General features: G+C 41.2%; 4 protein-coding genes and 1 long non-coding RNA gene across 9 annotated transcripts in view; 2 read left to right on the top strand and 3 right to left on the bottom strand.

Annotated features, from left to right (window-relative positions):
- The first annotated feature begins 1,137 nt into the window (after window positions 1-1,137).
- On the top strand, window positions 1,138-6,796 carry nmt1b (N-myristoyltransferase 1b). Of its 2 annotated transcripts, none has more exons than XM_029712655.1 (12): window positions 1,138-1,193; window positions 1,475-1,580; window positions 1,843-1,987; window positions 2,182-2,303; window positions 2,624-2,715; window positions 2,887-3,003; window positions 3,304-3,474; window positions 3,648-3,762; window positions 3,941-4,111; window positions 5,401-5,568; window positions 5,923-6,060; window positions 6,362-6,796. In XM_029712655.1, the coding sequence occupies exons 1-12, from the start codon at window positions 1,174-1,176 to the stop codon at window positions 6,380-6,382; spliced, it is 1,386 nt and encodes a 461-aa protein (XP_029568515.1). In that variant the 5' UTR covers window positions 1,138-1,173; the 3' UTR covers window positions 6,383-6,796. The 2 variants fall into 2 exon arrangements, with proteins under 2 accessions (XP_029568515.1, XP_029568523.1); XM_029712663.1 differs by having other exon boundaries at window positions 3,648-3,687.
- LOC115161854 (uncharacterized protein CFAP97D1-like) lies at window positions 6,777-11,211 on the bottom strand. 3 transcript variants are annotated; one of them, XM_029712676.1, is made up of 6 exons: window positions 10,896-11,211; window positions 10,598-10,668; window positions 10,235-10,356; window positions 8,955-9,078; window positions 7,137-7,205; window positions 6,777-6,873 (listed from the first exon to the last, which is right to left on the bottom strand). In XM_029712676.1, the coding sequence occupies exons 1-6, from the start codon at window positions 11,080-11,082 to the stop codon at window positions 6,856-6,858; spliced, it is 591 nt and encodes a 196-aa protein (XP_029568536.1). In that variant the 5' UTR covers window positions 11,083-11,211; the 3' UTR covers window positions 6,777-6,855. The 3 variants fall into 3 exon arrangements, with proteins under 3 accessions (XP_029568536.1, XP_029568532.1, XP_029568542.1); XM_029712672.1 differs by having other exon boundaries at window positions 10,235-10,395; XM_029712682.1 differs by lacking the exons at window positions 10,598-10,668; window positions 10,896-11,211 and having other exon boundaries at window positions 10,235-10,440.
- Window positions 11,212-12,826: 1,615 nt separating this feature from the next.
- Window positions 12,827-15,310, bottom strand: LOC115163454 (zinc finger MYM-type protein 1-like). Its single transcript, XM_029715337.1, has 2 exons — window positions 14,732-15,310; window positions 12,827-13,488 (listed from the first exon to the last, which is right to left on the bottom strand). The coding sequence occupies exons 1-2, from the start codon at window positions 15,182-15,184 to the stop codon at window positions 13,219-13,221; spliced, it is 723 nt and encodes a 240-aa protein (XP_029571197.1). The 5' UTR covers window positions 15,185-15,310; the 3' UTR covers window positions 12,827-13,218.
- A 292-nt stretch (window positions 15,311-15,602) lies between these two features.
- LOC115161880 (uncharacterized) lies at window positions 15,603-17,060 on the bottom strand. 2 transcript variants are annotated; one of them, XR_003869447.1, is made up of 3 exons: window positions 16,800-17,060; window positions 16,039-16,206; window positions 15,603-15,858 (listed from the first exon to the last, which is right to left on the bottom strand). It is a non-coding gene; the product is annotated as an uncharacterized LOC115161880 (long non-coding RNA). The 2 variants fall into 2 exon arrangements; XR_003869446.1 differs by lacking the exon at window positions 16,800-17,060 and having other exon boundaries at window positions 16,039-16,516.
- Window positions 17,061-20,599: 3,539 nt separating this feature from the next.
- Window positions 20,600-27,870, top strand: part of svild (supervillin d) — a 116,362-nt gene continuing 109,091 nt past the window's right edge. Inside the window, exon 1 of the mRNA XM_029712702.1 lies at window positions 20,600-21,045. The gene's annotated coding sequence lies outside the window, so the exon portion shown is untranslated. The remainder of the gene's footprint in view (window positions 21,046-27,870) is intronic.

Genomic DNA, 27,870 nt, shown 5'->3' on the forward strand with positions numbered 1-27,870 from the left:
CTCACACACTTATCAAGCAGTGGTCATCACTAGTGCCTCTGGTCTGGTGGACTCACTAAACACAAATGCATCTCTTGTAAATAATGTCTGGAGTGTGACCCTGGCTATCCAAAAATGTAAAAAACAAGACAATTGTGCCGTCTGATTTGCTAAATAGTAGGAATTTTAAATCATTTATACTTTCACTTTTGATACTTTAGTATTTTTTTGCAATTACATTTACTTTTGATACTTAAGTGTATTTAAAACCAAATACTTTTATACCTTTACTCAAGTAGTATTTTACTGACCAGCTTTCACTTTTACTTGAGAAACTTTCTATTAAGGTATCTATACTTTTACTCAAGTATGACAATTGGTTACTTTTTCCACCACTGATTGAGGGTTAGGTCGACAGCTTGTTTGGTATGTTTCACCAAAAAACGGATAAAAACTAACAGCCAAAGTACTGCTATTTGCCTTATTATTAGCTATCTCATGTAATACCACTAAAAACTTGGTTGATTGAGGTGGATTGCAACTTTAAAACACTTTAAACAAAAAAACTAACACGGAAGGGACACGTAGGACAGTGTGTTCCAGTTCCCGCCAATATCCAACAACTTCGCACAGCCATTGAAGAAGAGTAGGACAACATTCCACAGGCCACAATCAACAGCCTGATCAACTCTATGCAAAAGAGATGTCGTGCTGCGTGAGGCAAATGGTGGTCACAACAGACACTGACTGTTTTTTTTTTATCCACGCCCCTACCTTTTTTTAAGGTATCTGTGACCAACAGATGCGTATCTGCATTCCCAGTCATGTGAAATCCAGAGATTAGGGGCTAATGAATTTATTTCAATTGACTGATTTCCTTATATGAACTGTAACTCAGTAAAGTCTTTGAAATGTAGGGCATGTTGCGTTTAATTGTTTGTTCAGTGTAGTTACCACTGACAAAGAAATAGCCCTGTTCAGCCACTTCTAGCCACATCTACTGTAGTCCCAGGCAAGTTATTGGAGTCCAAACATTGTTTTAAGTAAGATATGTATGGGGCAGCCTGGGCGGGGTAGAGATGGGGGTGGGGGACAAAGGCGGTCACTGTCCTCCCCTAACTGTCTCTCAAGATAAGAGACAAAACCCCAAGTGCCACACATATTCAGTATTGTGGTCTCTCTCTCCGCTCTACAATGACTGATTCAAACCTTCCGTAAGTTAATCAAGTAACCTGTTTTACGTTTGATGTACTTTTAATCCTAAAATGAGAGAACTTTTTCAATTATGGATGCCATATGATTTTGTATGTGTTGTTGGGTGTTACTACTATTAACAGTCAAATAATACCGTTATTACAGTAGGCAATACTGATAGAGATGTCGCAAGCTGAAGCATGACGGTGCAATGCATCTGACTTCAAAGTGTCCATATTTAAATTGTGTCCCTGCATGTAAATGAATCATTAGTATCCTATTGTTATCATTTTTATTTTAGTGACAAGAACCTGGGGGAAGAAAATAGAGGCGGTCGGAAAAAAGGGAATAAGAAGAGCAAGGAGGATGCCTGGAATCTTGATGGACCCAAAGACCCGTTTGCTATGGTGCGAGTGTGTGTGTGTGTGTGTGTGTGTGTATGTTTGTGTGTGTGCGAATATGTATTAACTGAGTAAGTTGTGATCCTTAAATATGAGAAAGAGAGTACTCTGAAAAACAGCAAGTTGAGGCCTCCCACAAATGCTCTCATAAAATGGTATCTAGAATCAGATCACCCTACCACTATTCTAACCATAACCATTTGGACGAAAATAACATCTGACCCTGTATCAGTGCCTAGAGTGATCAACACTGTGTGTTTCTCCCCAGCTGGATGCTCTCCCGGAGGAAAAGCAGCAGGAGATCCAGAGGGCCCTGCACCTCTTCTCCCTGGGCAAGGGCCTCCCGAGGACCCTGGAGGAGGCCAGCAGACGCCCCTACCCCTTCTGGGACACCCAGCCTGTCCCCAAACTAGGTATGCTACATGTATGGTACCCAAAGTTGTTGTATGGTACATGGTTGATTCAAGACAGAGTAAAAGCTAAGAGATTAAAATAACAAGCCAATGTAAACCAGCAATGCTATCCAGAACCCTTTATTTATCCCTTTATCCGTCTCTCTCTCTCTCGTTCTCATATTCTCTCTCTCTCTCTCTCTGTCACACTCCAGGTGACGACAATGCCACGACTCATGGTCCAATTGAGTTGGATAAGGCCAGTGTTCGTGAGGAGCCTTACAGTCTACCACAGGGGTTCAGCTGGGCCCCCCTGGATCTGGGGGACCCTGCTGTGGTGAGTGACACTTCTCCCCTTCCTTCCTTACTGAGGCCTTAGCTGTTGTTGGATGCTGTCCCTCTTTTTGTTTGTGAGCGTGTTTGCATGTTATGGCTCTCTCTCTCTCGCCAATTCATATTTCAATTAAAACTCTATTGGCCCGACTATAAAGATACAAGAGTATTCCCAAAGCTAATAGATAAATGAAGTCAAAGTCAAAGAGAAGCTAACCGTATGTTCATAGTAAACATTGGATTTGATTCAATTGGATTCAAATCGATGAATCAAATAAAAACACTCTCCCACTCTGGCTACCCTTCTCTCCCGTCGCTCTCCAGCTGAGGGAGCTGTGTGCTCTTCTGAATGAGAACTATATGGAGGAGGATGACAACACCTCCAGGTTTGACTTCTCCCCTGAGTATCTGCTGTGGTGAGTGACGTTTACAGCATCTGAATGTAGCTTTGTTTTGGTCTGTAGATAATCCAACTAACTATCTAACTATCCACTGCAACTCAAGTAGGTGGGTAGTTAATTGTGTTGAAAAAAACTTTATTTCCCCCTCTCTCTCTCTCTCTCTCTCTCATCCCGCCTCTCCTCCAGGGCCCTGTGCCCCCCAGGTTGGTTGCCCCAGTGGCATTGTGGGGTAAAGGTGAACACTAATCAGAAACTAGTGGGCTTCATCGCTGCTGTGCCCACTAACATCCGCATATATGACACGTGAGTCAAAAGTAGCCATCCATATGGATGGCCGTCCGTTTTTGACGGATACACAATCTCTGTGTGGCTGGGCCCAACTCAGTGGTTAGATGCAACTATTGAGTGAAACAATGTAGTAGCACTGTTGAATACAGAACGTCTGGCACCCAGGCTATAAAATATGAATGATTGCATACAGTATAATAATACAGTAGTAAACAAAGCATTATATCATAAGCTTCTTGCTAGAAGCCCAAGTAAACATGGGTATAGCCTGGGGGTCATGACAAAATGTGTTCCTCACAATGAATGGTTCCCTAGGGAGAAGAGGATGGTGCAGGTCCACTTCCTGTGCGTCCACAAGAAGCTGCGCTCCAAACGAATGACCCCGGTGCTCATCAGAGAGGTCACCAGACGGGTCAACCTGCAGGGAGTCTACCAGGCCGTCTACACTGCCAGCGGGGTACTGCCCAAACCTGTGGCTACCTGCAGGTGGATGCTACACACACATACACAAATGTAGACACACACTCAGACACACACAATATATAGACAGACTTCACTCTAGACAGACTTGCTGAATACACAAGTTAGTCCAGAAAATATCAATTTGTTTCTCTTCTCCTGTTTACGCCCATTTCCATCCTGTGTGTACATGTTGGCAGGTACTGGCACCGCTCTCTGAACCCACGCAAGCTGATCGAGGTGAATTTCCCCATCTCCAGCCTGAGGGGCAACATGACCGTCCAACGAGCGCTCAAGCTCAACCGCCTGCTTGAAGTTAGTGTATGGCTGTTGCCCCCCCCTGTGGCCAACACGATGCAACTACTACCAGACCCACTTAAATACACAGCAATACACTGCAATCCCAATCTCATACTGTGTGTACCATGGCTTGATAGTGAAAACTGGAATTGACCCCAATCCTGCTCTTTCTCTCTCCTTCCCGTTCTGTCAGGCTCCCAAAACAGCAGGGTTGCGGCCCATGACAAGGGGTGATGTGAAAGGGGTACACATGCTCCTTCAGGGGTACCTCAAGAAGTACCACCTGACCCCCGTCCTGTCTCAGGGGGAAGTGGAGCACTGGTTGTTACCACGCGAGAATGTGATTGACACCTACGTGGTGGAGGTTGGTGTCCTTCCCAATACCTTAGTCAGTTAGGCAAATTATTATTGTTCTCCGGGCTTTGGCAGTCCCTTAAAACTGAAAACCACAATAGGCTAAACAGTGCCAATGGCCGCCCCCAGGCACATTTGTTATTGTTTTGGTTTTGAGGAAATGAGAATCAAGCATTGTGGTAAATCAAAATATATTTGTTGTTCTATCGCATGATGAAATTATGTGAAATGATGTCGGAGGGGGAAAAAACTGTGTTTGTTGTTTGAAATAACACTTTTGCTGCTGTAATATCGCAAAGGGACGTGGCAATTTCACCGCTATGGATTACAGCTTTAAAGAGTGACTGAACGCACCGATTCTGCATGTGTTTCTCTGTTGCTCATTAAGAAAAACATGATATCAGTCTTGGGGGTGTGGTTCGATGGGGCAGTTACTGATGTTTGTACCCCATGAGACACCATAGGAACAAAGACAGTATTACTTCTTCAAAATAGCCCTAATAAATCTAAGATAACTCAAGAAATCTGTAATTAATGTAGAAGTTTTTGCCGAGGAGGTTTTAGTGGCTCAATTTTACATCTGGTGTTTGGTGCAATATTTCTCAAGTAAAAAAGATGCATGACCTGTTGTCTTATGTAAACAAAGTCTGATCCGCTGCACTGATGGGCAGGTCAGTGTCACTGTCAGTGTGTTCTGTGTAAGGAATGGATAGAGGCAATCACCACGGCTGTGTATCCTGTGTTAGTGGGCAAGTGAGCATTGTCAAAATCAAAACCCAACTGTCATGACTCAAGTAAGTCATGACGAACTAACTTACAAAACATAGTTTTGGATGAGACTGACCTTATGAACAAAATGATTTACACTTTGTAGTCAATTTCACACGAGAATACCTTTTTCGGACTAAATTTGATGTCACATAGGCCATATCAGAAATGTTGTTTATTGCCTTCAGTTGAGCTTCAAATCGTACTACCAACAGAGTTTACTTAAAGGCCCAGTGCAGTCAAAAACGTGATTTACCTGTGTTTTATATATATTTCCACACTATGGCGTTGGAATAATAGACCATTATGATAATGCCCTTCTAGTATAAGAGATGTTTGAAAAGACAAAAAAAGTGTTGGCCTGCCAGGTGGTAAATTAGTTAATAGACCAATAAGAAGGAGAGTTCCCAACCTATCTGCCAATAACAGCTAGTTTTCAGTTTTCCCCTATTCTTATTAAGTGCAGGTAGTCCTTCCATGTTTCAGTCCCTTTTCTTCTCCAATGAACACCACCCTGTTTCTCTGGCGCAGAGCTCTGCTGGTGTGCTGACAGACTTTGTGAGTTTCTACACCGTGGTGTCCAGGGTGCTGAACCATCCGGTACACAAGGGCCTGAAGGCAGCCCATTCCCTCTACTGTGTCTCCTCCTCCACTCCACTGCCTGACCTCATGGAGGATACTCTGTTCCTGGCCAAATCTGTGAGTGTGTGTGTGTCTGGGGGCCAACGTTTATGTGTGCGGATAAACCTGTGAGTGTGTGTGTGTGCGTGTGTGTGTGGGCACCAAAGCTATAGCTATGATTGTGTGAGGGCCAAAGCTGAGTGTGTAGGGGCCACAAATCAAATCAACTGTGCGAGTAGAGGGGTCAAAGCTCTGTGTGTGTGTGTGTGTGTGTGTGTGTGTGTGTGTGTGTGTGTGTGTGTGTGTGTGTGTGTGTGTGTGTGAGAGAGATGGCGACCAAAGCTACGAGTGAATGAGTTTATTCATACTGTATCAATCCCCTTGGCTATATGCTCTTTCTCTTACTGTCACTTCTCTTTCTCGGCGATACAGAAAGGCTTTGACGTCTTCACTGTTCTGGACCTGATGGAGAACACTTCTTTCCTGGAGAAGCTCAAGTTTGGCATCGGGGACAAGAGCCTACACTACTACCTGTACAACTGGAGATGTCCCACTATAGGCCTGAAAATGGTAACTATCACTGCAGTATCTGTTATGAACCTACCCCCTAAGCTGACTGTTAAAATCCTAACTTCTAGAGGTCATTTGGAAAGGCTTACCTTACCCTAACTCACTTGCTACATATACATTGTGTATGAATGGATTGTAATTATGTTGATGACAATGATGATTGTACGTACCTGCAATCCCAACTGGAAAGAAAATTGTGTTTACAAAAAGTATTTGAAAAGCTATATGGATTGAGAGGTGTATTCCATAGAGTTTGTACTGAGCAAAATAAATGAGCAATAATTATTTATTATTTTGACAGGTTGGCTTGGTGTTGCTGTGATGTCCATGACCACTGATAGGTGAAGACAGTAGACCAATCCAGGGCTTCCCAAACTCGGTCCTGGGGCCCCACCTGGGTGCACATTTAGTTTTTTCCCTAGCCCTACACAGCTGATTAAAATAAACAAAGCTTGATGATGAGTTAGTTATTTGAATCAGCTGTGTAGTGCTAGGGGAAACACTGGACCAATCAACCAGCAAAAAAATCTGAGCCGTCTATATAAATTTGAACTTTGACCTGTACTACTATTTGTTCTGAGGCCTTAACTGATGGCTAGGGCACAGATAAGAGGGCCATGATACTAACCAACCCAGAAGAATACAGCAGGCAATGACTAACAATGTTATCTCAAACACACAATAAACACAAATGATGGAAGTGACACAAAAATGAATAAAGTTTCCATGAGTTAAATGTATTGAAGTCTTACAAGTATGTGGCAAAATGACTGCATTTTGATTGTGGTTGTGATTCTAGACCAAGTTCAGCATCTGGGGGGGGGGGGGGCATGTAAAAACTTTAGGAAACAGAAATGTCTAAGACTTCAAACGTGTATTTGCAACAATCGCAAAGTCCTTCCCAATGGGCAAAGCTGGTTGTGACAATGTCATTTCAACCAGCTTTGCAGGCTAGTTTCTATCTTGCTCTTATGGAACATTCTATGGCTAAACAGGATATCAATGAGAAACAACTCTCTCTTGAACGTCTAAAGTATCCATTTGCTGCTATGGAAAGTAGTAAGAGTGCTACTAACCTTGTGCTGCTTTGGCGGTATGGGCTGTTCAGGGTACTTCAACAGTCTGTTCACATAACCTCTTGTGACCTAGAAAAGATCACTGAGATGAGGGTTTCATTGTTATTTGGGACTTAGCTGTGGTGGCAAGTTGGCAACTACATACACTACCGGTCAAATGTTTTAGAACACTTACTCATTCAAGGGTTTTTCTTTATTTTTACTATTTTCTACATTGTAGCATAATAATGAAGACATCAAAACTATGAAATAACACATATGGAATCGTGTAGTAACCAAAAAAGTGTTAAACAAATCAAAATATATTTTATATTTGAGATTCTTCAAATAGTCACCCTTTGCCTTGATGACAGCTTTGCACACTCTTGGCATTCTCTCAACCAGCTTCATGAGGTAGTCACCTGGAATGCATTTCAATTAACAGGTGTGCCTTGTTAAAAGTTAATTTGTGGAATTTCTTTCCTTTTTAATGCGTTTCAGCCAATCAGTTGTGTGGTGACAAGGTAGGGGGGTATACAGAAGATAGCCTTATTTGGTAAAAGACCAAGTCCATATTATGGCAAGAACAGCTCAAATAAGCAAAGAGAAATGACAGACCATCATTACTTTAAGACATGAAGGTCAGTCAATATGGAAAATTTCAAGAACTTTGAAAGTTACTTCATTACAGTCACAAAAACCATCAAGCGCTATGATGAAACTGGCTCTCATGAGGACCGCCACAGGAATGGAAGACCCAGAGTTACCTCTGCTGCAGAGGATAAGTTCATTAGAGTTACCAGCCTCAGAAATTGCAGCCCAAATAAATGCTTCACAGAATTCAAGTAACAAACACATCTCAACATCAACTGTTCAGAGGAGACTGTGTGAATCAGGCCTTCATGGTCGAATTGTTGCAAAGAAACCATTACTAAAGGACACCAATAATAAGAAGAGACTTGCTTGGGCCAAGAAACATGGGCAATGGACATTAGACCAGTGGAAATGTGTCCTTTGGTCTGGAGTCCAAATTGGAGATTTTTGGTTCCAACCGCCATGTCTTTGTGAGACGCGCTGTGGGTGAACGGATGATCTCCGCATGTGTATTTCCCACCATAAAGCAAGGAGGAGGAGGTGTTACGGCGTTGGGGTGCTTTGCTGGTGACAGTGTCTGTGATTTATTTAGAATTGAAGGCACACTTAACCAGCATGGCTACAACAGCATTCTGCAGTGATACACCATCCCAGCTGGTTTGGGCTTAGTGGGACTATCATTTGTTTTTCAACAGGACAATGACCCAACACACCTCCAGGCTATGTAAGGGCTATTCTACCAAGAAGGAGAGTGATGGAGTGCTACATCAGATGACCTGGCCTCCACAATCCTCTGACCTGAATCAAATTGACATGGTTTGGGATGAGTCGAACCACAGAGTAAAGGAAAAACAGCCTACAAGTGCTCAGCATATGTGGGAACTCCTTCAAGACTGTTGGAAAAGCATTCCAGGTGAAGCTGGTTGAGAGAATGCCAAGAGTGTGCAAGCTGTCATCAAGGCAAAGGGTGGCTATTTGAAGAATCTCAAATATAACATATATTTTGATTTATTTAACACTTTTTTGATTACTTCATGATTCCATATGTGTTATTTCATAGTTGTGATGTCTTCACTATTATTCTACAATGTAGAAAATAGTAAAAATAAAGAAAAACCCTTCAATGAGTCAGTGTTCTAAAATTTTGACCGGTAGTGTACATTCACACAAACACTACCAGTATTGTGAGATATATTTTGTACTGCAGTCTCTCTATCTCATTCTCTCTCTCTGTCACACACATACTTTGAAGTCGTCCAGCCATGTCCTGTGGTCGTAGACTGACTTAGTCATGTTGATCTTCTTTAGAATGGCCTGGTTCTCCAGAGAAATTTTCACCAGCTCCCTGTTCCTTAGGTCTGCGCTCACACTGGACACGCAATGGGGAAACTTACATGAGATTACACTGTCTCTGTAACCATAGAATACAATGTGAAAGAGGGTTTATAACCCTGTACTAAACGGGTATTAAGTATGAACACACTGGAAACACAATGGGGAAACTTACATGAGATTACACTGTCTCTGTAACCATAGAATACAATGTGTAAGAGGGTTTATAACCCTGTACTAAACGTTTATTAAGTATGAACACACTGGAAACACAATGGGGAAACTTACATGAGAATACACTGTCTCTGTAACCATAGAATACAATGTGAAAGAGGGTTTATAACCCTGTACTAAACGTTTATTAAGTATGAACACACTGGAAACACAATGGGAAGCTTACATGAGAATACACTGTCTTGAATAGGTGTTACCTTAAAATATAATATCTAATCCAGTTTATAACCCTTTACAGTTTATTAACTATCTGTTCACTTTATATTAACTAAGTATCTAATCAATCACTATCAAGAAGGCAATCAATTCTAATAACTTTCATGATGGAAATCCCTCATTTCATAACATTCAACAATATTCATGTCATGACGTCAGTGAATATGGTTGCATTCGCAAATCTCAAGCTATGTTCAATTTAATAAAGAATAGTGGAACCCTGGTGTTGGTATACATAGATATGTTGAACCCTGGTGTTGGTATACATAGATATGTTGAACCCTGGTGTTGGTATACATAGATATGTTGAACCCTGGTGTTGGTATACATAGATATGTTGAACCCTGGTGTTGGTATACATAGATATGTTGAACCCTGGTGTTGGTATACATAGATATGTTGAACCCTGGTGTTGGTATACATAGATATGTTGAACCCTGGTGTTGGTATACATAGATATGTTGAACCCTGGTGTTGGTATACATAGATATGTTGAACCCTGGTGTTGGTATACATAGATATGTTGAACCCTGGTGTTGGTATACATAGATATGTTGAACCCTGGTGTTGGTATACATAGATATGTTGAACCCTGGTGTTGGTATACATAGATATGTTGAACCCTGGTGTTGGTATACATAGATATGTTGAACCCTGGTGTTGGTATACATAGATATGACTCGGAAAGACATGATTCCCATTCATAATGGGGACATAGGTAGCCTAATGTGACGTGTTTCCACCTGGGTTTGGGCTGGTACTTGTTCCAGTTGTCCAGGCCTCCTTTGGTGCCCATGGTGCGGGCGATCCTGGACACCAGCAAGCGGTTGTCCCTCTCCAGCTCCATCAGACGCTCCTGCTCCATCTGACAGGGACATTCAGTGTTTCCTCTGCCATTATTTGGCTATCCAAATAGGGGTGAGTTTCCAAAAAAAACAAAGATCATCTTTAGCATTAAGATCATTGTTCGTCGATTGCCTACCATGATCTTAGCGCTAAAGAGGATCTTTATGTTTTTTGGGAAGCCGACCCTAGAACACAATTGAATAGAATAACATAGAATAGAACATAGTAGAATGGTTCTAAAGGTACCAGTGCCACCCTACCTGAATCTTTTTCATCTTTAGATGACAATGCAGATATGTGCTGGGGGCTTTGTTGTCAACCATTTGTTTAGCTGTAAGACATTGAAATATGTTAGTAACAATATTGAATGAAAATAAATTCACTTGACAGATTTGGAAAAATATGGGGATACTGGTTTTCTTGAAATAACAATGTTTTTATATGACACTACTACAGGTGTGATATTGGCTGCCTAAATCACAATGCACTCAACTTCCTATGTTTAAAACACGTTTGTGAGAAAGATGTGTCCTAGCATTTGAATCAAATTAGCCTTACTTTTCTGCATTCTGTCCATGTGGTATTTGTAGTGTTGGCCATCCCACATTTTTCTCAAGTTATTGTATTGTCCAGTGGTCCCAACAATGGCTGGGAAAGCCAAATAATCTGCTCTGTTCATTGCTTTATTTAGATAGCACCAGCCCACTCGGAAATCAACTGTGCCGGTCGTCAGCTTAAACAGCATCAAAATTGATATTCAAATGTATCATAATCTTCATTTGGAACCCGTTGACCAAATATTCCACTTCTGCGCTATTATGACACACTACATTGTGACCACAGGCGCGCGCAAAGGCTTCCTATTTTTGCGCTGAAATTCCCGATTGGAAAGGGAGAGGGGCATACCTAGTCAGTTGTACAACTGAATGCCTTCAACTGAAATGTGTCTTCCGCATTTAACCCAACCCCTCTGAATCACAGGTGCGGGGGGCTGCCTTGATTGGTTTGCGTACAAATGGTTTTACTTATGGTAGACAAATATTTGGAGTTGTTCTCCAAATGTTCATCAGCCTACATACCTTTACGCACAACCCAAATAAATACGCACATACATCGAAATAGGGTGTCGTTTTCAGGCGGGCAATGTGATAAAATTACATCGTGGAACAGCCTTATAGGGCAAATCCATATGAATTCTATCACTTTTTCACAAATGCTTGCTCATGGTTCATGCTAGAAGTGGTCAGAAAGTGACTTTTTGGACCTGAATGCCAAAACATTCAGGAGATAGAGGTGCTCAAAGTTCATCTATTTTGCATACCACACCATCAGCTTTGACTAAGGCCTTGAGGTTGGTATGTAAAGCTTATTAAATCTCTTAAGCTTTGGCCCCTTTTTTTTAATTTTCGCCTAAAATGACATACCCAAATCCAACTGCCTGTAGCTCAGGCCCTGAAGCAAGGATATGCATATTCTTGGGACCATTTGAAATGAAACACTTTGAAGTTTGTGGAAAATGTTAAAGGAATGTAGGAGAATATAACACATTAGATCTGGTAAAAGATAATACAAAGAAAAACAAAGGGTAACTTTTCATATTCAAAACTGTGCACTCTCCTCAAACAATAGCATGGTATTATTTCACTGTAATAGCTACTGTAAATTGGACAGTGCAGTTAGATTAACAAGAATTTAAGCTTTCTGCCAATATCAGATATGTCTATGTCCTGGGAAACGTTCTTGTTACTTACAACCTCATGCTAATCGCATTAGCCTATGTTAGCTCAACCATCCCGCAGGGGTTAAAGTGCAGAGATCCCATCAAGAGCAGTGTGCAGGTTTCTTATTTTTTCTCAACTTTTTTCACATACCAAACCATGCCATGACACATCCATGTCTTCATCAGTGGAAAAGAAAAACAGTTGAGTTTTATAGAATTTAAAAGCTTACAAACAAGGTTGTCAAACTATTTATAATTTCTTGAAAAACATGTTTTTGAATAAAAACAGATTTTTGTTTTTGTTTTACCTTCGACATTACTTACAGTGGCAAGAACAAGTATGTGAATCTTTTGGAAATACCTGGATTTCTGCATAAATTGGTCATAAAATTTGATCTGATCATCTAGGTCACAACAGTGGCGGAACTAGAGTTTTATACATGGGGGGGCCAAGGCTACTTCAGGGGGTCCATAGACCACGACAGAAAATTAGTGTGTAATCCTAACCTGGCATCTAAGGAGCATGAATGAATCCTATGATTGCTGATTAGAGGTAGAAGTGATAATTCACTTAACCCGAAGTTCTTCAATGTGGCAGATAGTGTGGTCCAAGGGTTACTTCACTAGAATTCTTTAACATACTATGAATAGTCAGTGTCTCTACCTCGGAACTGCAGCTCTCTCTCTCTCTCTCTCTCACACACACACACACACACACACACACTGTACTGTACTCACATACTGGAGAGACTTGGGTCACTGTTTTCGTGAATATATAATCTGGGTTGAACATCCAAAATATTTTCAGAAAATAAAGCTCAAGCACAAAGGAGATAACACACATTTGTGTGTTACATAAATTGCATAGTTTATTTACAACAACCAAAAAAAACACTGCAATTTGACATACCAGGTATCAAGCAGAAATGGACTTGAAAAATATCAATAATTTTGGTGCCCATCAATATTACAAATTTACAGTATATTTATGCTCATATATAACATGTTAACTAATAGCAAAGAAAAGTTTTGGAATTGGCCTAGTCAAGACCAAATTAAATCTGTGACATGATACCCTTTGGATGTATCATTTTAGAATGTCAGTGTACTTTTAATCATGACCAAAGGGACCGCCTAAGTGCCAAATTATCCTAGGTAGATTTAAAACAGAATAACTCTGCAGTTCTGGTGAGAACTGGCAAAATGTTTCACAAACTCATCCATGTTGAGGGAGCGTGCCGTCCTTGACTCAACACTGAGAATTCCCAGGTGACTTAACCTGTCATCAACCATTGTTGTCCTAAGGGGTGTTTTAATCAGTTTTAAAGCTGAGAAACTTCTCTCGCAAGAAGCACTGCTGACTGGTGTAACAACAGAAATCGTACAAAGTCGAAATAGCTCACGGAAGACCTCTTTCCTCATCCCCATATTGTTATTTATTTATTTTTTTGCTCCTTTGCACCCCAGTATCTCTACTTGCACATGCATCTTCTGCACATCTATCACTCCAGTGTTTGATTGCTAAATTGTAATTATTTCGCCACTATGGCCTATTTATTGACTTACCTCCCTAATCTTACCTCATTTGCACACACTGTATATAGACTTTTCTATTGTGTTATTGACTGTTAGTTTGTTTATCCCATGTGTAACTCTGTGTTGCACTGCTTTGCTCTTTCTTGGCCAGGTCACAGTTGTAAATGAGAACTTGTTCTCAACTGGCCTACCTGGATAAATAAAGGTGAAATATATATATATTTTTAAAATAAATAAAGGTTCTAGAAACACAACAAAGTCAAGGAGAGTAGACGGTCTGTCCCTTCCACTTTTCTCTCTCCTATCAAGAAGCCGCTTGGTTTGATGAACCTCATGTTTGAGGTCCTCTAATTCTGACTCAAAGGTCTGAGCAAAGGCAAACAGAGGCTCCCCATTCAAGAATGTTGTACTCTTTGGGTTGAGAGACTGGACCCCCATTATCTCGCAATTGTTCTTTGAAAAACGCCTCTGCAGCTCAGCTGTGAGACTGTCAAGCACCTGACAAAAGATAGCTCTTTGGAAGCTCTCACCATCACTTTTGTCACTATTTTTCTGTCCTATAGTGCTCATTATCAATGAGTCGTGAAATCTTAAGCTTGTTTTAGGCTGTCTTTTACACACTGTTTGTACACTTATTTTTGCAGTGCTCTGCAATCTCTTCAACCTCCTTCCATAGTTCTCCAAAGTAACCCTCACTTCTGTAGTCATGTAATGGGTCTGTAAGGGCACCTACTAGATCCACAGCCCTTGCTAGGTCAAGAGAGCTTGATTGGAGCATGTCAGAAAGACATTTGGCATCACCAAGCACTTTACAAAAGGTAACCAAAAGCCCTATGAAATGTAAATCTATCTGAGAAAGAAGGCCCCTTGCCTCCACTGATCTATCACCACTATTTTTAAGTGTGATATCCTGTAGCACTCTCAGAACTGCTGGAAGCCTGTCCCTCAGATTACGGCATGCCATGTATCTGCATGCCCACCTTACATCCGTAAGTCTCTGTAGTTCCCTGGGCTGCTGCTGTGGATACAGCTCTTTCTGAACTCCAAGCCACTTGAGATGAACGTACGAGCCAGATAAAAAGTTATAAAGCTTCTGCAGGAGAGCAAAAAAGTGAACTGCCTCAGGCACTGATTTTACAGCGTCGACAAGGACCAAATTCAAACTATGTGCATTACAGTGCACATAAAATGCAAATCTTGCACTGTTTTTAATCCGTGCAGACACACCAGAATGCTTTCCGCTCATGACCAATGCACCGTCATAGCCTTGCCCCACAAGATTATTTCTGTAGCCCAGACCATGTTTTTCAAGGCAATCAATTATAATTTTTGTGAGACCTGCTGCATCTAAGCTTTCAGCTGACTGAAAGTGTAAAAAACCTTTGTGGATGGCCCCGTTGTAATAGTAGCTCACAACTAAAGACATTTGTTCTTTTTTCTTTAAATCTTTGGTTTCATCTGCAATTACACTAAAAACTTCACTTTCTTTTACTTCTCTTATGATTTCCCTTTGTACCATCTCAGCTAAGCCCTCAAGAACTTTGTTCTGGATTTGGTGGCTTATGTACTTAGCATTGCCACATGCATGCATCCTTTTCTCTATGAGCGGTCATGCTTTGCTATTTCTTCTAAAATTGTCAAAATTGTACCCTTGCTGTGAGAGTCACCAGACTCTCGATGACCTCTGCACTATATTTTGAGTGGCAGTTAATAGGAGCACATCTGCAATTGTTTTAATGGAAGTACAGTTTTCCTCCACTTTCTTTTTCCGGTCCTCATTTATAACATCTAACATTGATGAGTTGCTGTCAATAACCCTTTTATGGTGATTCAAAGCATACATAGTATTGATATGATGCTCTGCCTTCGAATGGTGCTTAAACCCAGAATCTTTAAACAGCACTTTTTTCCAGTTACAAAAACCTGACTGTGATGTGAAGGTAGATTCAGGTGTATTGGGCAGAGAAAAATGCCAACAGGCGAATCAATAAGTTGAATCTTGATTTACAGAATATTCAAGCCATGAATTATCCTCCTACCAGGAGCTGTTGAAAGTCCTGGGAAATGTTTTCAAACACGGCTGTACAGGACCCTCTTCTCTGGATCTTGAAATGTCTTAAATACACGTTAAATAAAGTGTCATATCTCTGCACATGTCCTTTTGGGTGCTTGATGTAGTCGGGAGGGGCTCGATGACATCTCCTGGCAGCTCTGGCTCACTGTCTTGCTCAAAGCCAGAGCTCTCTGTGTCATCCCTTGATACATCTGTTACATTAAAATAACACAAGAACCATTCGTGCATAATCACAATAAAAAGGCCACAGCCATCAAAACAAGAACACACATGAATCAACAACCAACATTTTAAAGTGAGGCTTAGTCTGACAAAATAATCTATTACAAGCTGAGGCTAAATGTAAATTCTTAACTGGTAGATGCTCTGACCTGGTAGTGGTAGACTTGGTCCTTATGAAGTCTGACCACACTGACTCTGACTAGCCTCAGGTAGGGAGCTGCTCTGGGGTCCAGTGGTGATGCAAGGGCTGGGGTCTGTTTGCGCTTCTTTAAAAATAAGTCTGATATCTCTCCCTTTCTTTTCATGCTTAATTGACCCTATGCAAAAATAAGACAGTCTATGGTTACATCTAAGCATCCAATTACCCACATTTTAGTCCAATCTCAATCTTAACTACAAATCCCCATTATCATAACTGTACCTTAAAATCAACCACCAGCCTAAATGACTCGTTAGATGATGGCTAGCCCTACTCAGCAGTAAGTAACTTAGCTAGCTATAATTTCTTACACCTTTACGATAGCAAACAGGCTATCTGCAAATTGTGGTAATATTTTGAGTAACGTTAACAGATTGACAATAACAATTGTTCGTTTTGAGTTCAAGTACGAAAATCTAACTGAGTTAACGTTAATGGATGTCAAATTGCTGAATACTGACAGCTGTAGCCTACAAGTTACCCCACATTTGCTAAACATTCGTATACTGTAACTTACGACACTGCACATTATATGCGTGTATTACTAGCACAGATGTAAACATAATGTTAGGCTAAATTGGGAACCGATCTCTCTGATCTGATTAACTGTCTGTTAACGGAGCCAAAGGTCAAACGTTAACTTACACAGCGACTCAACTTTCGCAAAAGTTGTTCAGGAAACCTAAACCGATGCTAAACCTTAAAACCTACTTCAAATAGGATGCTTTCGCCAATCGCGAAAAGAACTTGTGGAGCTGTGGAAATATTCTCTCTTCTTCTTCTTCTGCATGTTCTTTTTATTCTTCTGTATCTCGCAAACAACGTTATTATTCTCCCGTCCACGTCCTCAATTTTGATAAATGCGCTGCCGAATGTCAAAATAATTGCTTATTTCAACAAGAGGTGAAATGAGATGTCAATCAGCATCAAACTACCACTAGCGAATTCAAATTTGGCCTGGCACCCGGAGTGGCCAATCAGATATCAGGGATGTCCAGTGCAACCCCAGGCACCCCTCTGCTTCCACCCCTGACAACATTAGACAAACAGTCTGCTTAAACTAATAACACACGAACAATTATAAGTTGTCATGTCTTTATTGAACACACTGTGTAAACATTCACATTGCAGGGTGGGAAAAGTATGTGAACCCTTGGATTTAATAACTGGTTGACCCTCCTTTGGCAGCAATAACCTCAACCAAATGTTTTCTGTAGTTGTGGATCAGACCTGCACAACGGTCAGGAGGAATTTTGGACCATTTTTCTTTACAAAACTGTTTCAGTTCAGGTTAATTCTTGGGATGTCTGGTGTGAACTGCTCTCTTGAGGTCATGCCACAGCATCTCAATCGGGTTGAGGTCAGGACTCTGACTGGGCCACTCCAGAAGGCGTATTTTCTTCTGTTGAAGCCATTCTGTTGTTGATTTATTTCTGTGTTTTGGGTCGTTGTCCTGTTGAGCTTCAATTGGCAGACGTATAGCATAACATTCTCCTGCAAAATGTCTTGATAAACTCGGGAATTCATTTTTCTGTTGATGATAGCAAGCTGTCCAGGCCCTGAGGCAGCCCCAAACCATGATGCTCCCTCCACCATACTTTACAGTTGGGACGAGGTTTTGATGTTGGTGTGCTGTGCCTTTTTTTTCTCCACACATAGTGATGTGTGTTCCTTCCAAACAACTCAACTGTAGTTTCATCTGTCCACAGAATATTTTGCCAGTAGAGCTGTGGAACATCCAGGTCCACTTTTGCAAACTTCAGACGTGCAGCAATGTTTTTTTTGGACAGCAGTGGCTGCTTCTGTGGTGTCCTCCTATGAACACCATTCTTAGTTTAGTGTTTTACGTATCGTAGACTTGTCAACAGAGATGTTAGCATGTTCCAGAGATTTCTGTTAGTCTTTAGATGACACTTTCGGATTCTTCTTAACCTCATTGAGCATTCTGCACTGTGCTCTTGTAGGCATCTTTGCAGGATGGCCACTCCTAGGGAGAGTAGCAACAGTGCTGAACTTTCTCCATTTATAGACAATTTGTCTTACGGCGGACTGATGAACATCAAGGCTTTTAGAGATACTTTTGTAACCCTTTCCAACTTTATGCAAGTCAACAATTCTTAATCTTAGATCTCTTTCGTTCGAGGCATGGTTCACATCAGGGAATGCTTCTTGTGAATAGAAAACTCACATTTTGTGAGTGTTTTTTATAGGGCAAGGCAGCTCTAACCAACATCTCCAATCTCGTCTCATTGATTGGACTCCAGGTTAGCTGACTCTTAACTCCAATTAGCTTTTGGAGAAGTCATTAGCCAAGGGGTTCACATACTTTTTCCAACCTACACTGTGAATGTTTAAATTATGTATTCAATATAGACAAGAAAAATACAATAATGTGTGTGTTATTAGTTTAAGCACACTGTTTGTCTATTGTTGTGAGTTAGATGAAGATCATATCAAATTTGATGACCAATTTATGAAGACATCCAGGTAATTCCAAAGGGTTCACATACTTTCTCTTGCCACTGTATCTAAAAACTTCAAACTCAGATATGTTTTATATTCGCATATGTTGTAGTGCAGACCCTACTTTACATAATCTGATGTTTTTGTGTTGTGCCTGCAATCGTTTGAGACACAACATGCTCTTGAATACAGGGTGGATGTCATTTCAATCATAGAAATAGGATTAATAGAATGGGCATATCCCTTCAGACCACCGCAATTTAGCTGGTACACCATTGAAATTAAAATTGTATCGAATTTATTACTTCTAATTACTACCTCTAATATGGCCACCTGCCCACCCACCATCCAATGTCAATTTAAATGGTCATGTCTATTCTATTATCTATAGGCTATTTCTATGATTTCAATAGGTTTCCTATGGAGGATTGACAGTATAATTTAAAACAACAGATATTCCCATTCAAGACAACATTCTTTGATGTGTGAACTTCCAACCATCTTTGTGGTACCATTTGAAAGTCAAGATTTCAATTTTATTCCCATTTTAGTACATTTATCAGCCAAAACATGACACCCACACAGTATCTGTTTTGTACTATCATACAAATAACAGCAGAAGGTGCTGTTTGAATGAAATGGTATGCATACATACTAGTGGTATGTTTTATGGCTTCTATAAAACTCAATCTATTGCATACTGTTGGTATGTCTGCCTGTGTGTGTGTGTGTGTGTGTGTGTGTGTGTGTGTGTGTGTGTGTGTGTGTGTGTGTGTGTGTGTGTGTGTGTGTGTGTGTGTGTGTGTGTGTGTGTGTTTGAGGGAGGAGAGAGAAAGAAAGAGAGAGAGTATAAAGCTTGAAAAAAGACAGGACTGGTGCATCATGTTACACAAAATCACACAAGCATACTTGATAGGCTAGCAAGCACTCTTTGACGCAATATTCTGACTTGATTGGCCTCTTTCAACTGATTCAACTTGAAGTTGCATCATAGAGAATTTCTATGGCAGAAGTGGATGCTGAGTTCGAATCAAGCAGCGCGTCGAGCAAAGTTGGTGAAGACGAATGTTCTGAATGGACAACAGTAGTAGCGAAAACTGGAACAAAAACGAAATGATCTAAAATTGGAGTGGAGGATACGTGTATGAATGATAATGAATCTCTTATTGTCGGGATATGTTTGTTGAGTAAGGATGCATATGTGGGAAACCCGTTTGAGGTGTTGAAAATGGTGAAGTATGCGCTGGGAAAAGTGAAGTCTCTCAGAGTGACCAGGAGTGGTCTTATTCAGATTAATTGTATTTCTGAAGAACAAAGGAAGATTGCAGTGAGCCTCAAAAGAATCCGAACAACAGAGGTTTTGTGTTTTGAACTTGGGAGTAGAGCACCCGCCAAAGGAGTCATCTCAGGGGTGACGACGGACGTTCAAGTTGAATACCTGAAGAAAATTCCTGGTGTAGTTAGTGCCCTGCATCTGACCCGTTGGGTGAACGGAGAAAAATAAGGAAGTCTGTCAGTCCTGTTGTTTTTTGATAAAGAGCAAATACCTACGCATGTAAAGCTTGGTTATGTAAGATACGCTGTAAGAGCTTTCGTCCCCAAACCATTGCAGTTTAAGAATTGTAAAGGATTTAGCCAAGTTTCAAGTGTGTGCAGACGGACAGAGTATATTGAAGAACGGTGTGTAGAAGGACACCAGTATTGCAATTGTGGTGGGAATCATGATCCTGAGCTCCTGGACTGCCCTGTCAAGGTGAGGTGGCAAAAGTTAGAGCGATCAATTGAATCTCCTATGCGGAGGTGATTAAAGTAATTGAGAAAACAAGTGATGCTAGTGAATATATGGTAGTGGAGGTTCCCTTCGTTTATTTATTTATTGCTTTGGTAGGTTTTTTTGTGTGTATTTTCTTCCATTTTTGGGAATGCTGTTTCCATCCTGCACAGTAGGTGGCAGGATGCACATAAAATTGTGCGATCGCCAATATACCATCCATAGAAGAAGAAGTAGAAGATTGTAGTGTCTCGTACGAGAACAGCAGGAGTGGGCGGGGCTTTCAACTTTTGAAGCCATTGGAAAGTAAAATACACACATCACTTCAAAAGCGTAGGGCACTGGGTAGGCGTTTAGCACCCGATGTGGTTGTGTATTTGGAGTTTCTCATCACCACTTGCAAGTTACTGTGGCAAAGCCACTAACTACAGTATCCCAACTGTAGGATATCGTCAACAACAGTTGAAGCCTGTTGCCTCCCGCCGTTGGACAAAACGGCATTTGCATTGCACTTTCATTCGCTCTAGCTACAGTTTCAGTGGACTTGGAAGTTTAAATCCTGACATTTTGCTTCGCAAGCTTGCGAGCTTCCTTTTGTGAATTAACATCGAAAGAAAACCCACCTGGCCATCGTAACTGGTTCAACAAACTGCAGCAGAAGGGGAATGTGGTTTGTTGACGATAGCCAACCCTTCCGTTGGCTGCTCTCCAATTGAAAAACAGGTATGTAGTCTAGATATTATGTAGCAATTGTTCTGTTTTGAAGTTAGGCGCGCGTCTCATGAATGAATATATACACATGTCACGCCGTACATTCGCTGAGTGAGTCATTTTCCTTCATTGTAAAACATTTTTCTATAATTACATTTGCCCATTTTCCAATCAAAGACACACGACACCAAATGACATGACTACAAACACTGCACTGTAAGTGTTTTCTTAATGTTGCCAGTTATGTTCTAGTAACTGTTCTGGGATATTGAAAGATGTCATTCAATTGCCTGAAAGACAACTTGAACGCATAGGTTTTTCGGAGACGTAGGCCTACTGCTGTATTCTACTTAGCTGACCTGTGTATATAGGTGAGTGGGTGTGTTTTGTGTTACGCTCAAAGATCAACTGCTCACTCAGACTTGATGTTAAGGGCAAAATTGTGGTGTAGATGGTGGGAGGGATGAACAGTAGACTGGGTCCAGGGGTCCTCCCCCTAATGTTTTTTTATTTATTTTTTTACATTTTATAATGAATTTCCTACAATTCTACAGTTTAGAAAAACACTTAATTAACCTTTACTTAACTAGACAAGTCAGTTAAGAACAAATTCTTATTTACAATGACAGCCTACCAGAAGGCAAAAGGCCTACTGTGAGGATGGGGGCTGGGATTAAAAATATAGGACAAAACACACATCATGACGAGAGACCTAAGACAACAACAGCATGGCAGCAACGCATGAAAACACAACATGACAACAACATGGTAGCGGCACAAAACGTGGTACAAACATTGGGCACAGACAACAGCGCAAAGGACAAGAAGGTAGAGACAACGATACACCACGCAAAGCAGTCACAACTGGCAGTAAGAGTGCGTGACTGAGTCTTTGAATGAAGAGATGGAGATAAAACGGTATGGTTGTAGTTTTTTATTCTTTTTGCAGCTCGTTCCAGTCGCTAGCTGCAGCAAATTGAAAAGAGGAGCGACCCAGGGATGTGTGTGCTTTGGGGACCATTTAACAGAATGTTACTGGCAGAACGGGTGTTGTATGTGGAGGATGAGGGCTGCAGTAGATATCTCAGATAGGGGGAGTGAGGCCTAAGGGTTTTATAAATGAGCATCAACCAGTGGATCTTGTGACGGGTATACAGAGATGACCAGTTTACAGAGTAGTCTAGAGTGCAGTGATGTGTCCTATAAGGAGCATTGGTGGCAAATCTGATGGCAGAATGGTAGAGAACATCTAGCCGCCCGAAAGCACCTTTACATGCTGACCATACCGCTCGCGTCGCGTGCTAAAATAGAAGTTGCTTCTATTTGTGGCCAGAACGCGCTCCAAGTCCTGCCTCTCCCATCTCCTCATTGGTTTATAGAAGCAGATACCCACGTGGGTATCTCCTCATTGGTTATACCCACGTGGGTGATTGAAAGATGAACTGAGGTTGGTTGTCGTCATGGTAATACTATTAGATGCCAATCGCCATATAAAGTCATCTGAAGAAAAAGCCTGGAAGGGGGAGCGATGTCTAGAAACAATTCGGTTGACCGTTTTATGTGTGGATTAAATGTCAGAGTAGAGGACCTTGTGCATTTCAGGTAAAATAACAACTCAACATTTATATCCCAGGACAAATTAGCTAGCAACAGCAAGCTAGCTAAATAGGACAAATTAGCTAGAACTGCAAGCTAGCTAGCTAAATTGCCATAAATGTTTAATGCTTTTTGACCTGTCCCCAAATTAATATAATTGGTTCAGAGTTTTGATATTTCAACCTGCGTGTCGTGATCGCGTTTGTTGTGGGGGGACAAAATCAATTTGCACACGACCGGTTTGGGTACGGTGTTACCTGCCGACTTATAAATGACATCTTAATCTAGCATGGGTAGGATGGTCATCTGAATCATGGTTAGTTAGGCAGCTGTTGTAGAGGCAATCAAGTCTAGATTTAACCTTAGCCTGCAGCTTTGATATGTGCTGAGAGAAGGACAGTGTACCATCTAGCCATACTCCCAAGTACTTGTGAGGTCACTACCTCAAGCTCTAAACCCTCAGAGGTAGTAATCACACCGGTGGGGAGAGGGGCATTCTTCTTACCAAACCACTTTGCTTTGAAGGTGTTCAGAATAAGGTTGAGGGCAGAGAAAGCTTGTCGGACACTAAGAAAGCTTTGTTGTAGAGTGTTTAACACAAAATCTGGGGAGGGGCAAGCTCTGAGTGTAAGACTGTATCATCTGCATATAAATGGATGAGAGAACTTCCTACTGCTTAAGCTATGTTGTTGTTGTAAATTGAGAAGTGTGTGGGGCCTAGGACCAAGCCTTGGGATACTCCCTTGGTGACAGGCAGTGGCTGAGATGGCAGATGTTCGGACTTTATACACTGCGCTCTTTGAAAGAGGTAGTTAGCAAACCAGGCCAAAGACCCCTCAGAGACACCAATACTCCTTAGCCGGCCCACAATAATGGAATGGTCTACTGCAGTGGTTCCCAAACTTTTTATAGTCCTGTACCCCTTCAAACATTCAACCTCCAGCTGCGTACCCCCGCTAGCACCAGGGTCAGCGCACTCTCAAATGTTGTTTTTTGCCATCATTGTAAACCTGCCACACACACACACTATACAATACATTTAAACATAAGAATGAGTGTGAGTTTTTGTCGCAACCCGGCTCGTGGGAAGTGACAGAACTCTTGTAGGACCAGGTCAATAATAATAATAATAATAATAATAATAATAATAATAATAATAATAATAATCAATCATTTTGCTCTTTATTTAGCCATCTTACATATAAAACCTTATTTGTTCATAAAAAATTGACTAACTCACCACAGGTTAATGAGAAGGGTGTGCCTGAAGGATGCACATCACTCTGCAATGTTGGTTTGTATTGGAGAGAGTCTGTCTTAAATAATTTTCCACACAGTCTGTGCCTGTATTTAGTTTTCATTCTAGTGAGTGCCGAGAATCCACTCTCACATAGGTACGTGGTTGCAAAGGGCATCAGTGTCTTGACAGCACGATTTGCCAAGGCAAGAAACTCTGAGCACAGCTCTATGCAGAAATCTGCCAGTGGCTTCTGATTAAATTACATTTTCACAGAACCGCTTTCGATGAGGCTCTCTTGTTCAGATATCGGTAAGTGGACTGGAGGCAGTGCATGAAAGGGATAACGAATCCAGTTGTTTGTGTCGTCAGTTTCGGGAAAGTACCTGCGTAATTGAGCACCCAGCTCACTCAGGTGCTTCGCTATATCACATTTGACATTGTCCATAAGCTTGAATTCATTTGCACACAAAAAAATCATACAATGATGGAAAGACCTGTGTGTTGTCCTTATAATGCAGACAGAGAAGAGTTACAAATTCCTAATCATAGCCTCAATTTTGTCCCTGACATTGAATATAGTTGCGGAGAGTCCCTGTAATCCTAGATTCAGATCATTCAGGTGAGGAAAAAATATTGTGTGAGGAACTCGTCATCATGCAAGCGGTCAGACAATTGAAAATTATGCTCAGTAAAAACTTTATGCTCGTCTCTCAATAAAAAAAAAAAAACGTGTCAATACTTTGCCCCTTGATAACCAGCACACTTCTGTATGTTTTTAAAGCGTTACATGGTCGCTGCCTGTATTGCGTAATGCAGAAAATACACGAGAGTTCAGGGGCCTTGCTTCAACCATTTTTGCTGTAGTGTCCAAAACGTCTTTCAAGCTGTCAGGCATTCCCTTGGCAGCAAGAGCCTCTCGGTGGATGCTGCAGTGGACCCAAGTGGCATCGGGAGCAACTGCTTGCACGCGCGTTACCACTCCACTATGTCTCCCTGTCATGGCTTTTGCACCATCAGTACAGATACCAATACATCTTGACCATCAAAGTCCATTTGATGTTACAAAGCTGTCCAGTACTTTAAAAATATCCTCTCATGTTGTCCTGGTTTGCAGAAGAGGATGTCTTCCTTGACCCCCCCCCCCCCCCCATAAATGTAACGTGCATATACCAGGAGCTGTGCCAGGCCCGCCACGTCTGTTGACTCATCCAGCTGTAATGCATTTAATTCACTAGCTTGTATGCGAAGCAGTAATTGTTTCAAAACATCTCCTGCCGTGTCACTGATGCGTTGTGAAACAGTGTTGTTTGATTGTCTGTATAGTTTTTGGCCTTCTCCCGCAGCATTGTCCCAGCCATATCCGCGGCAGCAGGAAGAATGAAGTCCTCCACAATAGTATTGGGCTTGCCTGTCCTAGCTACTTGGTAGCTCACTATATAAGATGTTTCTATCTCCTTCTTATTAATGGTATCTGTTGCTTTTATACATGTCTTCTTTATTCTGGCTCAAACTCCCGTTACTTATTTTTCAAATGGTCATGTTTTTTAATGTCTGCGCAAGGGTGAAGGTTTCCCACGAGAGAGTAATGGTTAATGTGATTGGATGTTAATTATTTGACTAGACTACCTGTATTTGACATTGTTGTTTTTTTCGCCGGACACTAGATGTTTCACTGCCCAAAATACAATTAAACCGAGGCTACTCAGCCGAGGAAAAAAAAACCCTCACCCAAATGTATAGCCACGTTGGAAAATATAAATGTACGGTTTGAAAATGTGAATTAATAAAAAAAAAAAAAAATGTGCTTCACATTTTTATTTGCGTACGACTTCCCCAGTTTGGGAATACCTGGTCTACCGTATCAAAAGCTTTGGCCAAGTCAATAAAAATAGCAGCACAACATTGCTTACAATCAAGGGCAATCGTGACTTAATTTAGGACCTTTAAGGTTGCAGTGACACATCCAGTTTGACATGACTTGTGCCTTTTCTTGAGGGTTATATGGAGGGATATTTTGAAAACACAGTATAAGTGGAAGGACAAGTCGCCACGATCACTAATGGAGGTATTTCAAGGCAAATATTACGAAGGCACAGAAGATGAAAGCTGAGTTGTATTATGATGATGCACACATGCATATTTATTTATATTTAGAACAAGAACACACAAAAGATGAAGACTGAGTTATATTATAGTTAGAGTTCGCCTACCTTATGCCCAGTCCCTATATATACCATGCATAAAGACTGACACTTGTGTCATGTTTTAAAACGAATTTCATGCAATTCTAAACATTCTGCCCTTTTGCTTTTGAAGTGTTCATATGCTAACATGCCCTCCCCCCCATCCCATCCCCCTTGGCAATTTGGCCTGTGCTTAATGTTGTAACATATTTACATAGTCTGGAGATTTGTGAGTCCTTGTGGCTTCCTTCTTTGTTTAGTTCCCATTCTAGTAAGACTATATCAGGTAGCCTACTGTGGAGATGTAGATCTTGTTCAGTGTTTTCTACACCCAGAACAGTCAATGTATCAGATACTCAATGCATTGAGTAAGTCATATTTCACAATATTGTGACAGTAACTGCAATCAACAGAATATTCCAACCGAATAACACATCATTAGTATGTGGCCAATTGGTCTTAAAACTTCTCACGCCACTATTCCTTGTATTCTGCTTTTGTATCAATACTGTCAAGTGCCAACTCTTCTAAACAGCTGCTAGACCAGTGCTCCATTGAATGTGAATGTCATTCATGCACCGCACTGTTGAATGGAGCCCATACACTGGATGAGCTCAATGTCATAAAAGCTAACTCTATTCTTGTTTCACCCACTGTATTGGCCTTGGCGGTGTGCCCAGAAAACTACCCTAAGTGTTTTGTTTGACAGAGCGTATACTTGGGAGTCTTGGAGAGCCTGGGTTCTCCTCAAGCAAGGCAGAGACAAAATCTCTGCAAACGATGACTGCGAACGAGCAAGCAGGGGAAGTGTTCTTAAACACACCTGTGAAATCAAAGTTAAAGAAGCAAGAAAGAACAGAACAAGAATGTGCTGTAGGCCTAGTTGTTTCATACTGTAGTAGTAAGATGTAACTTAAGGCAGCCATTTTGCCATAGGAGTGAATGTTTGAGTTCCAAATGGAATGAGGCATGAGCTTAGTTGACAAAATATTATTTTGGAATCGAGGCATTATCTGTCCATATAGCAGCTCCATGCAAACTGTGTGAAACAAGGTACAAGTAAGTGTAGTGTGTGTGTGTGAGAGAGTGTACTGGGCACAATGTGTGTGCAGGAGTTAGGCTGGTTTGTTCAGTAAATTGCTGTCAAGCACTTGTGTGTTATGTCATCATGATGCTGTAGTTACTGTAGTTAAAGGCATGCATCGCTTTGGGCTGGATATGTCTGTGTGTAGTTCATACATGCATCATCTATGAGCTAAATTACTCTCACCTCAATTAGCCACAAAATCCCAAGTTTGAAAGCAACTGTTTTATGGAAGCTGTGCTGTGCCATTTTACCTACATCTCCCCCACATAGGCCAGCCCCCTAGAAATGTGAGTTCTAGCCGGTGAGATTCAGCCCCTCGCCATTTGAGTGACAGCTAGTAAGAATCACACACAGCAATGACGTGGTGCACATATCTGCAAATTGTTCTACTACTAAACTGCCTTTATCACACTGCTATTACAATTCTTATTTTTACTCTGACTGTTGATAGTTTTGTAGCTACACTGTGGATGTAATGGTATTTGAGGCAGACTCATTTTATCATGGGTAAAGTACATCTCTGACAGTACTAGCTATGTCACAACAGGCCTTCCGGCCATATCATACCCAACCATCGGCGGGAGTTAAGCAAGAAGGGGAGAAGAATGTTGATGGGAGTCTTGATATGCCACATTGTGTTTGGGTAAAAAAAATAAAAAAGTTTTCATAATGACCTAGTACATGCACATACAAGGCCACGATTTCATAAAGACATGCTGCCCCAGAGAAAA

This window comes from Salmo trutta, chromosome 2, assembly GCF_901001165.1.
Source record: "Salmo trutta chromosome 2, fSalTru1.1, whole genome shotgun sequence".
NCBI classification, from domain to species: Eukaryota; Metazoa; Chordata; class Actinopteri; order Salmoniformes; family Salmonidae; genus Salmo; species Salmo trutta.

Bases quoted from the DNA above. Each gene is read 5' to 3' on its own strand.
- nmt1b (XM_029712655.1), top strand. From the start codon at position 1,174: ATGACTGATTCAAACCTTCC. The intron at 5,569-5,922 runs GTGAGTGTGTGT...TCGGCGATACAG, and splicing joins CTCTGTTCCTGGCCAAATCT to AAAGGCTTTGACGTCTTCAC. The intron at 6,061-6,361 runs GTAACTATCACT...TTATTTTGACAG, and splicing joins CCACTATAGGCCTGAAAATG to GTTGGCTTGGTGTTGCTGTG.
- LOC115161854 (XM_029712672.1), bottom strand. From the start codon at position 11,082: ATGCTGTTTAAGCTGACGACCGGCACAGTTGATTTCCGAGTGGGCTGG. The intron at 10,669-10,895 runs GTAAGGCTAATT...AATGTCTTACAG, and splicing joins CATGGACAGAATGCAGAAAA to CTAAACAAATGGTTGACAAC. The intron at 10,396-10,597 runs GTAGGGTGGCAC...CTATTTGGATAG, and splicing joins TAAAGATGAAAAAGATTCAG to CCAAATAATGGCAGAGGAAA.
- LOC115163454 (XM_029715337.1), bottom strand. From the start codon at position 15,184: ATGCATGCATGTGGCAATGCTAAGTACATAAGCCACCAAATCCAGAAC. The intron at 13,489-14,731 runs GTAAAATCAGTG...TAAATAAATAAC, and splicing joins ATTTGGTCCTTGTCGACGCT to AATATGGGGATGAGGAAAGA.